General features: G+C 57.7%; 4 protein-coding genes across 4 annotated transcripts; all 4 read left to right on the top strand.

Moving 5' to 3' along the window:
• Positions 1–311: 311 nt before the first annotated feature.
• Positions 312–1245, top strand: BXZ73DRAFT_105385 (Alpha/Beta hydrolase protein; the record flags this gene model as incomplete). The annotated part of the gene is made up of 6 exons (XM_048016231.1): positions 312–538; positions 597–790; positions 843–907; positions 964–1004; positions 1061–1135; positions 1188–1245. The coding sequence occupies 6 exons, from the start codon at positions 312–314 to the stop codon at positions 1243–1245; spliced, it is 660 nt and encodes a 219-aa protein (XP_047873700.1).
• Positions 1246–3766: 2521 nt separating this feature from the next.
• BXZ73DRAFT_80706 (Alpha/Beta hydrolase protein) lies at positions 3767–6054 on the top strand (the record flags this gene model as incomplete). Its single annotated transcript, XM_048023331.1, has 9 exons — positions 3767–3904; positions 3979–4243; positions 4637–4696; positions 4760–4829; positions 4892–5241; positions 5301–5352; positions 5404–5654; positions 5712–5746; positions 5803–6054. The coding sequence occupies 9 exons, from the start codon at positions 3767–3769 to the stop codon at positions 6052–6054; spliced, it is 1473 nt and encodes a 490-aa protein (XP_047873699.1).
• A 610-nt stretch (positions 6055–6664) lies between these two features.
• Positions 6665–7878, top strand: BXZ73DRAFT_105383 (uncharacterized protein; the record flags this gene model as incomplete). The annotated part of the gene is made up of 2 exons (XM_048016230.1): positions 6665–7427; positions 7490–7878. The coding sequence occupies 2 exons, from the start codon at positions 6665–6667 to the stop codon at positions 7876–7878; spliced, it is 1152 nt and encodes a 383-aa protein (XP_047873698.1).
• A 1141-nt stretch (positions 7879–9019) lies between these two features.
• Positions 9020–10304, top strand: BXZ73DRAFT_105382 (uncharacterized protein; the record flags this gene model as incomplete). Its single annotated transcript, XM_048016229.1, has 2 exons — positions 9020–9905; positions 9979–10304. The coding sequence occupies 2 exons, from the start codon at positions 9020–9022 to the stop codon at positions 10302–10304; spliced, it is 1212 nt and encodes a 403-aa protein (XP_047873697.1).
• Positions 10305–11416: the final 1112 nt, after the last annotated feature.

Here is an 11416-nt window from a genome sequence, read left to right as displayed (position 1 = left end):
GGCATGGTGCGGGATGCGCGTCCTTCGGACGGGCGATGGCAGCTATATGCATCCAAGCATCTTCGCCGCCGTTATAGCCTTACAGGAACGGAACGGGAAATTATAATGGCACTTTTGAGATCGTCGGGCTTCTCAACGGATGCGTCGCCTGTTCAAGAAGCAGTCGAGCGACATAAACAGCATCCGTGGGGCGGTAGGCACGATCGAAACTAGAAATGGATGAACGCCTTCTCACTAGGCATCAGTCTCTTGCAATATAAGATCCAAACGGCGAAGGGTGTCTCTCCAGCACACCGTCGACAGCCTGCAAGATGCGCTTCGCCGTCCTCGCCGCGTTCACCCTGGGCTCTCTCCTCGCGGCTGCATCTCCGCCGTTCTCGCCTGGCTTCAAACCAGACCTTCCCCCTCCTGGTGGATGGGAACCCGTTCCACGTTCAGAGACGATAGCTCCAACGGTCCATCTGGACCGCGCCTCGGTTGAGGGCACATCCGATGGCTACACTGACTCGTACCTTGGCATCCCGTACGCCCAAGCTCCGTAAGTATGTGTTGCTCCTCCACCGGATGTGTTTCGCTGACTTTTTTATTCTGCGCAGCGTTGGTGAGCTGAGGTTCAGCACCCCAGTTGCAAATAAACCTTACAATGGGAAAATCAATGCCACGGCGTTCGGGAACATCTGCCACAACTTCATTTCTACGCAGCCTCCCCTCCCGACGTGGATCACCCACGACCAGATGGAGTACCTAAGTATCTTCCACACGCCAGCTCCGGCTCCATACTCAGAGGATTGTAAGTACTGCACGGTCGTCACGTCTTTGCTAGGTTCTGACCCAGTGTCCAGGTTTGAACATCAATGTGATTACCCCTACGTCTGTCAAACCTGGGTCCAAGCTCCCTGTCGTCGCTGTGAGCAGTGTACTCTTCAATGTGGTGCGAACAGAGTAGTGATGTGTTATCACCAGTACATCTTCTTTGGTGCATTTGGCTTCGGTGGAGCCTTCGAGTGAGTGAAAATCGCTGAGCATTTGCAGGACGTTCCTTCCTGACAATGTGACACAGTGTTGATGGGCGGAACATGGTGAAACGATCTGCAGAGTTGGGCGAGCCCGTCATCTTCGTATCGATGAGCTATCGGTCAGTCCTTTCGTTTCATAGAAGAATTATCGACACTCACGATGGTATACAGGCTTGGACGTGAGTTGCCTTACGAGATTACGACTCCAGGGCCCCGAGTCTCAATTTAATTTGCTTACAGCACTCGGCTGGCTCGGAGGAAAGGAGGTCCATCAGGAAAAACCCAAATCCATAATGAGATGTTACTGAGGCTTGTGAGGGATAATGAGCTCGATTATGGTGTTATGCACAAGTATTGTTTTTCGCTTACCCCTCTGCTAATGAGAAACCATTACACGGAGAAGGAAAATTTAGTTGCGAGAGCAGGCCCTCACCAGATGCACTTAGTCTCATTCATGCCCGTAAATCACAGCTTCAAGCACTGGATATCGAGCAGTAGCACTCATCACACATAACATATGGGGCAAAAATGAACATTGATTGGATATCTGAGATGCAGACGAGACCAGTATTTAGCAACAGCGACATAGATGTACCTATCAACGAGCAATGACGACGCAATGTAAACGGTATCGGGGCCTGCTAGACCTGCGAAAAAGCGCACAGCAGTTGCTGAGAGCTCCGTCGCGAGGGATTACCAGTTGGACGCGCGCGCGAATGCGATATGCACGCGGCTTGCGCCGGGAGCCACAGACGAGCACTCACGCCCGCCATCGCCGCGAGAGACGACGAAGATGCCCTCGACTAGCGGGACCTTGGGCCTGCTCACGGTCGCATGCCGCCAGGTACCAACGACCGTGCACCCGCCGACGACGTACGCGCGAGACGCTGGCACTCATGCTGCAGCCGCAAGCTGGAGGGACCTGGACGACGACCAGGAGGCTGTTCCGGGGCGGACACGGCCAGGGAGCGTGTACGCGCGCCAGTCCCACGTGTATCGCGCGGGGGTCTGATTGTGTGCGCATGAGCGCGGGGGGACGACGGGCGAGGAAAGAAGATGAGAGAAAAGCCGAGGCGAGGCAGCGAAGGAGGAGGAAAGGATGAGGGAGGGCTCAGAGCACGCCCGGGGAAAAACGGGTCAGTAAAGGAGAACGGAAGGAGGAAAGTACACTACCTCACCGGCGACAGATGTCCATGTCCAGGATCGTCGGGCTCGCCGCACACGAGTGCGCATCGTCCGGCTCGTGTTCTTCGTCATCCTCGATCATGACGGAAGCCGACAAAAGGATGCACCGTAACCGTCGCACCTTGATCCGTCCCTTGCGCTCTTCGATCCAGAGCAAGTCTTGCCCGTGTGGGCACGAAATGGCCGCCAGACGAAAGTGGACACGCGCTGCTGGCTGCGCCCTCCAAACGCCGCGGTGGTACAAGTGCGCACTCGCCGACAGAGACAATGTAGTTCCTAGAAGAGCAGCGGGTGAGCAGGGGCACGGGCGGGAAATCGCGGCGGGGGCACTCGCGGATTCCGACGTGGAGGATGGGAGGTGGTGAACCGCCGCGCTCAAGACGTGTTAACCTCAAGCGAGGAGGTAGGCGTCGACGATAGCGCAAGCGAGACCGATCTGGCAGAGAAGTGGCTCAAGGAGTACGACCAGTTGTTGGTGTCACTCCTCTCGCCCGCACCGCGAGTCCATGCGATCATAAGAGTGAGACACTCACCACCTGGATGCCAAAGTTGCACAGGCTGACAGCATCGGGGATCTTGGGCTCCGTGTAGATGTGTGTTGTCGACCTGTTCGTGAGATCGTGCACCCGGAACCCGGATGTCAAATGTGCTGGACTCACGTGCGGTGTCACCGCGGAGAGACGAGGAGTGACCATGGGCCCTCGACGGTGGGGTTGAGTTGCAAAGGGACGTCCACGTATTGGGACCGTAAAAGCTGAGGGAGGAGCCGGTCGAGTCTCATCGTCGTTGACGTCTCATAGGTTGTCGTGGTCGTGGTCGACGTCGTACGCAACCCAGACGAATCCACGGCAGCGCGCGGCGGCGAAGAAATACGTGATCTGGGGCATGGCCGGTGGGGTGGCAGGATGGAGGTCTGAGAAGTGCGCGGCGGAGAACAACAACGCCGCTAGGAGATGGGGAGTTTGACAAGGTGGAGGTGGTGGAGGAGGCTGGCACATGTGGGGACGCGCGTCGCGCCGCGCGCGTTGCCATGGGCGCTACTGACTCAACTGAGTCTGTGTGCCTGATACATTCGAGAACGAGAAGCGCGCGTGTAGTCCGTGCGCTAAATATTCCGCACTTCGACTGTGACTGCCATCACTCTCCTAGCTTCGTTCCTTCCGCCTCCCCATGGCTGTCGTCTCTTCGTACGTCCTCCCATTATCCGTGCCATAATTCATGTCACCCCCTACAACACCGCGTCCGCGCCAACATCCACATCCACTGACAAAACGGAGCTACTTCGCCGCCGAAGCCCATTCCTCGTCCCGTTCCTAGGCACGCGGGTGCGCCGCCGTACAGCCCGAGCTCCTCTTTGCCAGCTCACACCATCGTCTGTCGGAGTCCACATCCCCCGCGTCTAGCACGTGGCCTGCATGCTCCATCGACGCCGTTTGGTTACGACGTCCACGTTCCTCGAGGTTATCTAATACCGGATGCTGGGCATGAAGATCAGGCGCGATGTGGTCATCAACTCATGTGTGGCGAGCGCGACGGGTGCTTCTGTCTCGACCCAATCGTCAGCCATGGCACCACGGTCAACACCTTACACCCAGCTCACCCCAGGCGCGGTTATCCCTGACGACACAAAGTCCCGGAGCGTTTGTCGCGGGCCCGCTCATGATCACCTTCCTCATCAAGTCCGCCGCGCACCTGCCACCTTGGTTTGCCGCCCTCTTCGCCCTCCTCCCAGCCCGCGCCGAAGGGTAACACGTCGACACGCTCGAACGCATCATAGTCCAATGTCCACGTCGTCTTCAACTTGGGCTACGCACACGCGCCCCACACGCACTCCGCGAGCAACGCCGCGATCACTGCACGGCTCGACTCGCTGAGCTACGCCCCGAACCCGCATCAGCAGGTCTACTCGTCGGGCTGCAACTTCCCCGCCTCATTACCCACGGGCCACCGCGCCCCGCCCGCAATCGTGTTCGTCGCAAAAGGCAAGCAGCATGTGCGTGGAGAGTTAGGCGACGGGATGCCGGGATTGGGTGCACATCCAGGTACGTTCTCTTTGCATATTGTAGAGCCTCTGCCGAAAAACCAGTATCGTAGGTTCGGGTATCTGTACACTGTCTTAGTACTTAGATCATAAAGCAATGACAGTTTTCTGTAAATTCCATCTATGCTTGCTGAGCGCTGATGTGTGAACAGCGAGGGAACTCATACACCATCGCTACTAGCTGTCAGGATCCAGTCGAGTGTATCGTTATTGGCTAACTGCATATACAGATATCCAATACAGCTACTCAAGCACGTCAAATTATACATCATCCACCCCATAAGCGATCGGAAGGAAGGCGATAGTTTGACAAAGCGTCTGTAAACTGCGGTGAGTTGAAACAGCTGCAGTATTTTGGCGTATATCGGCTTACCAATATATTACCTCTCAATAGGGATTTGGGTTTTTCCTGATGTCAAGGACGCGAATGTCGGAAATCTCGGCCTTCAGGATCGTAAGCCGACGTGTCAGTTGATTTCGCTTCACGAGATTGCTGACTTGGTGGCACGGTTCACAGAGCGTGAGGCCCTTCGCTGGATCCAGCGTTACATCACCCAGTTTGGCGGCGATCCCACGAAGGTCACCTTGTGTGTACTTCGAACTGGGATGGAAGTCGTGCACTGATCGCCCAGTGGACTGTTCTGTACAGGCTGGGCCTCAGCTCCGGCGGCGTTTCGGCGGCGTTGCATATCGTGTACAACGACGGGAACACCGAAGGGCTCTTCCATGCTCTGTGGGCCGAATCGGGCGCCATCCAACCCGTCGGTTGGCTCGATGGCCCGCGTCCGCAAGCGGCATACGACACCTACGTGGCGTCGGTGGGGTGTTCGGACGCGAACGATACCCTGACATGTCTCAGGCAGGCACCCGCGGATGCGGTGACCAACGTCAGCGCCGTCGCCTCCGTGTGGAGCCCGCACGCGGACGGGAGCGTCATCTCGGACCTTCCACAGACGCTACTCATGGGAGGGCATGTTGCGAAGATTCCCATCGTCGCTGGTACGTTTCCAATCCGTCGTCCCCATTGACCAGCTGCCAATGATCATTCGACTTTACAGGGAACGCCGAGGATGAAGGGACGCTCTTCGCTCTCAACCTACCCAACATCACGTGCGTGTATACGTCTTGCATTGCTTGCTGTTCACCAACCTTCCTCGGCAGGACCGATACGGAGTTCGTTGGGTACGCCAGAGCCGTGTACTTTCCAAACATCAGCTCCGCCGACGCCGAGACGCTGGTGCAAATGTATCCGAACGACCCGGCGCAGGGTGCGCCGTATGGCACCGGAGACGACTTCCAGTACACGCAGATGCACAAGCGCGTCGCGTCGTTCGAGGGGGACACGGGCGTCGACGCCGTCCGCCGCCTCTTCACGCAGCAGATGAGCGCACACAGCAACGTTTGGGCGTACTGTGCGTCCTCCGATCGCCCTTCTCTCCGCCCGGAACGATGCTGATGTTTCTTTCCAGACTACAGGCGGGAATACGTTCCCGGCTTGGGATCGGTACGTCCCCGCGTTGCCCTGGAGCTCCCCGCTCCCCGCTCATCTTCCCCGTACAGACGCACGCGTCGGAGGTCCCGGACATGTACGGGGGCGGAAACCTGCAGGACATCTTCATCCACTTTGCGAACACGCTCGACCCGAACGGCGCCGCGAACGTCACGCAGGACTGGCCGATGTACAACGCGAGCAACCCGGTGCTCTTGGAGTTCTCCGGAAACACGACGCTCTCGCTGACGAACGACACGTACCGCGAGGCGCCGATAGAGTTCCTCATTGAGATGGGGCAGAAGATGCCGTGGCCCGTTTAGTTGCATGGCGGAGTGTTTCGTTGTGGTGGGAGGACGCTGCAGTGGACGACGGGCTAATATCTGGTTCCGTCTGGACTGTGTTCACAGTAGTTGGTGAAATGATCACATATAGTACATATTTTATTGAGCTATTGGAAAGAGACAGTAAGAATCTTGTAACAATCCCATGGCGTCGCGGAGGATGGTTGAAGTCTGGCCATGAAAGCACAGCGGCACTGGGGCACTTCGGCGCCACAATGAGTAGCGACCATCCTTCCGACCCAGCCGCCTCCACCAGCATATTGAATGCTCCTGGCCATGGATGACAGAGTTGCCAAGAGAAGTGGGCGAGCACCGGGGCCGGCTGTTAAAGGTTGAGGATTGCAAACATCCGGCACATTTGTAGACGGGATGCTCTGTGGGTTCCAGTTGGTGGCTGGCGAGGATGAGTTAGTCGTGAGCAGGTTGAAGACAGGAGTCGCTAGTCTCCCCTAGGCATCCCTTCTACCAAAGAGGAGTCGCAGCCTGCACTACCATGTGGCTGACACGTGCACCAGCCGCTCCGTAGGAAGGATGCCAAGCATTGCAAGCAAGGCCAGGATCGATAATAGCTCTTTCAAAGAGAACGACGATGGACAAGCTCTCAGTCGAAGTATTCCAGCACATCTGTTTCTTCGCCACAGCCACAGCCCGCTCTCTCGCGCTCACCTCCAAACGGGTCTCCGACGCATCACAGCCCTATCGCTTCCACTCGGTTATCCTCCTCGTCGCCACGGTCGGCCGTCTGGAATCCCTCCTTGCCCACCTTGCAGCCTCCAGAGTGCGCTTCCCGGATTCTCCCCCACAAATTCTGGACTTGTTTCTGCTCTGCACCGAAGTCACCAGTGCCGGAAAGGATATCAGGAGGATCAAAGACAGCAGATACCGAGACTACATGATCGTCGACGGTAGACACAACGGCCCGGACGCGGACGAGACTCCAGCGGAGCCAGGAACAGACACCGCGCACTACGCCGCGCACCTCTCCTCCCTCTTTGCTCAAGCCGGCCCTAGCCTTGAGACCCTAAGCATCGTGTTCATGGAGCGCAATCTGAGCTGGAACACCGCCCTGCCCACGCGGCTCCCACATCTTCGCGAGCTCACGGTGGTCAACGCGTCTCAAACGTTCGTGCTAGGACGCAGGAGTGCGCCGCCGCCGCGCCCGCCGCGCCTCCCCGCCCTCCGCCGCCTGTACTGGTTCGGCGCACCGGAAGACTGGGTCTACCTGGCCTCGCTCGACATCGCACGGTTCGGGGAGCACGCGCCACAGCTCACGCACGTCCGCCTGTCGAATTTCGAGGGCCTCGCCAGCTCCCCCGGCGCCTTCAACCGCCCCGACGGTGCCTCGCCACTCTGTAAGCCTCTCCCCACCCCTTCTGTCCTCGGGATGGCATTCACGACTCACGGCAAACCACAGCCAAGGTGCCGATCCCGCCCTCGTTGCGCAACGTCAGGTTTCCGCTGCTCCAGATGAGCCCGTTCATGCTGCGCGACGCGACCTGGATCCAGACGGCGCACATCGAGGGCATCGAAGACATCTGGCGCGCGCTCGAGCATTCGAGTCTGCCCGTGTGCATGATTCCCGCGCAGCGGCAGGACGACGCGCTCGACCACGCCGGGCGCGACGTCCAGCGGCTCGCGCGGGAGCGGCTCGCGCGGATTCGCGGGGGCGATGGAGGGATCGGGTGCTGGGAGGTCCGTGAGGGCTGGAAACGCGCGAAGCAGAGGGGGGACGTCCCCGACTACCTCGTCAACAGAGATCTGTGCGAGAGGCAGTCGTACTCTTTATCTGAGCCGCTATGGTAGGTAGGACACAAACGAGAGTTCGATCGACCTCCAGCCGAGTGACGCAGGGCAGAAGGTGATGCACGTAGGAAAACGAACGATAACATGGAGCAAGAGGCACCCAGCGAAGGGACGGAACGATACGAGAAGACGTACGTGTCTGGGATGGGCCCTTCGATGGAGCAGATATAGGTACGCGCTATGTGTGAGCACCGGTTCGACATAAAGCGCATTCAATCTGGGTCATAACCGTCAGATGCATGCAAGGAAGGTCCTGACATGACGGCTGTGTTGAAGAAGGGAAGTGTACCGTTGCTGCTGCGTCTCATCCCCTCCGGCCCACTCCGCGCTTGAATCCCTAGTCGTTCTCCAATGCGAGGTGTTGCTATGGCCGATACGAAGTGTTTGTCAGGTCAGACAACCCGGGGACGAGGAAGTGTGCAAGCCATGGTGGTGGGAGAGGCGTGAAGTGATTCGCGAAGCCCTAACCCTGTCCTGAGGTTTTGGTTCAGGGGATGACAAATCAATGATGGATCTGTAGAAACGCGGCAGGCGAGCGCAGCAGCAAGTTTCGATCCTCAACCACAACGTTGCAATGATTCAGACTTGAAATCCTCCATTCCCTATGTGAAGGAAAGGAGTCAATCGACGCCGTCCAACCACACTATCCAAGGGCTTGCAGTTTGTACCCTTGATCGACTTCCGCTCTCGCAAGAGTTGAAAGAAAGTAACCCGTCAGGACTCAGGTCAGATGGTTCAAATCTCATGGTTGCGATTGACTCGTTTAACTAGGTCATACCTTTTCCTCTTCCTTGCACGTGACAAAGACACTGCGCGCATAACAGGGGTCTCTCTTGTTCACGTTCTCACGCATCCAATTCACTCTCTTTTCTTGATTTCATCCCACCCTCCTCGTTTTTGAGCTTACACCGCTCTATCGTCAAGATTTCGACCTCGTGACGAGTTCATATGTCTCTTAATCATTCGCAAAGTGGAGCAGCCTGTGGTGGCGCTGTTCGGCCCCGTGGTGGCGTTATGAGTCGTCGCACTTGAATTCATATAAATCGCACAAGTCAGGGGCAAACCTGTATATCCCGTCCTCCTTCATCCACATCCGCTCTCCTTCTCAGAGACGCTCATACAGACTCCCGCTCAGTCCGTCATGGAAACGCTTCCATTGGAGCTTTTGCAACGAATCTTCTTCTTCGCCACCATTGACGGCGGCGCTACATCCTGCTCCCTCGCCCTTGTCTCCAAGCACATCCACAGCGTATCTCAATACCACCGGCTCGATAACGTGGCGCTCATGGGTCGACCAAAATACATGATGGCACTGACACGACGGTTAGAAGCAGAAAAGGAACGCAACGCAACATCTCGGGGTCGGCTCCGCCACCTATTCCTGAGCTGCACGCAATCCCAATATCTCCAGCTCGTGGAAAAGAGCAAGCGTTCCTTCTCTAGGCACGAAGGTCCCGTATACCTCCCTGAGGGTTACGCCCCGCTGAACGGCGCAAACGACTCTACGATAGATTCCGGCAGCCTTCACGCTCATACGAGTGCCTTCCGGTACGCCAAGTTTATTAACGACCTCCTCCACGCTGCCGCTTCAGGGTTGGAGACGCTCGCCATCATCTTCCTCGAGCGCGACTTGACCCAATACATACGACTTCCATCCACTCTTCCCACCCTCCGCGAGCTCACCGTATCTGGCGCCCCGCCATCGTGGCTGCTCGACCTCGCGGAGCCCCGCCCGCCGCACCAACCACCTCGGTTCCCGGCGCTCCGACGCCTTCATTGGTACGACCGCCGGGGCCCAGGGGGCACGCTGGACGACATCCCCGCGGTCGCGGAGCGGCTCCCCGCTCTGACGCACTTCCGCATCACCGGCTACATGGGCGACAGCATGCCGGGCGTGTTCGACGCTTGCGCGGACGAAGACATGCTGGAGCGCGTCGAAGACAGCGTGGAGCCCTGGGACCACCGAACGCATCCAAAGGGTTGGTATGGGCTTCCTGACTTCACGATCGAGAGCACACTGGATCCACGTGCGTGCATTTGGTCCATTCCTGCTTACGGTACCTATCGGCTGACGTTGAGCGATGTCCTTCTTGTTTGCAGCGAAGGTGCCCCTGTTGCCCCAGTGGCGCGGACTGCGGCAGTTCGTGATACAGCCGTCGTTCGTGAGCTTCATAGACGACTTCGAGTATGACAAAGAAGGCGTGTTCGAACTGCGGTTGATGTGGATGTCGCTGGCGTCGGCGAGCCTGCCGGTATACGTCTTCGCCCCCATCTCCTGGATGTACTCGGGGAGCGGACAGGCGGAGTCCGTGGACATGTTGCACCTTTACCACGAGGAACGGATTCGAGGGGACCTGGGTTGTTGGGCGGACGGAGAGAAGGGCAGGCGGGCGATGCAGAATGATTACCCTCAATATCTGCATTGAGCGTCCTTGGGTAATCAGAGAAGGCTACACAATCATACGTACGACTGTTTTTCCATGAGTACACAAATACAGTCAAACCCCTCATAGTGCATACCCCTCGGGAAGGCCCCCGAGGTATGCGTTATGTGGGGGTATGCAGTATGAGAGAAGCGCTTATCGTGGGAGACCCATTGACGCCTTCTGCAGGGCGCCCTTTTGGCCTCTGGCGCGCGTATCAATCCTCACGCGCGCATTCCTCGCGCGCACATTCCTCCCCCTACATAGCCTACATACGAGTAAAGTAATCAATGACTACGAGATGATTTTCCCAGCCTGAAGAGAAGCTTGAAGGGCGTTCGGCGCTCTTTCACCTGCTTCTCGAGGACAGCAAGGCCGGATTAGAGGAAGGCGAGAGGGATATATATAGTGCGGAGGCAGGGAGAGGTGGCCGGGGGTGTGATCAAGTCGCGCGTGAGCCCCGGCCAGTCCTGACGGTTTGTGTGGCTATTCCAGGCTGCTGGCAGTCGGGCACGGAGGACACATGGGAAAGTTATCCCGCATTTGGGCGGCATGCAAGGCATACATGTGGGGCGCTAATACTGATTATATACATAGGTACAGTGCGTTATGGACCCCCCGGCCGAGGTATGCAGTATGCGGTATGCGGGGGGGTATGCGTTATGCCCCTATACCAACTCGGGAAGAGGCCAAAGGTATGCACTATGTGGGGGTATGCACTATCACAGGTATGCACTACGAGGGGTTTGACTGTAGCATGTCCCCCAGCGGTAAGTATGGCTTCAAGACAGCCCGGAGCGAAGATATCTGCCAAGCTGGCGTCTCTTGCCATTGGACGCGATCCAGTTCCAGCCAGTCTGTTCATCGAGCACCCGATTCTTCCCTTTCACATCAGCTTACCGATGCGCGGCATGCCGCTCCGCGGCTCCTTGAGCGGTCGCAAGCTTGGACTCGTGCGGCGAGCGGGGATTCAAGAGCTCCGACGCGGATAGCGTCTAAGTATTCCCCGCCTGTTTTCACCCACGCTGCTCCCACGCGCCATTTTTGGTAGGTGCTGCCACGTGGATTTCTCTCCCACCCCGCCAATCGCGCGGCCAGCCGATCATGGCATTCCA

Source organism: Epithele typhae, assembly GCF_022376455.1.
Source record: "Epithele typhae strain CBS 203.58 chromosome Unknown BXZ73scaffold_65, whole genome shotgun sequence".
Classification (NCBI taxonomy): Eukaryota; Fungi; Basidiomycota; class Agaricomycetes; order Polyporales; family Epitheliaceae; genus Epithele; species Epithele typhae.
This window is presented reverse-complemented; position numbering and strand designations above follow the sequence as displayed.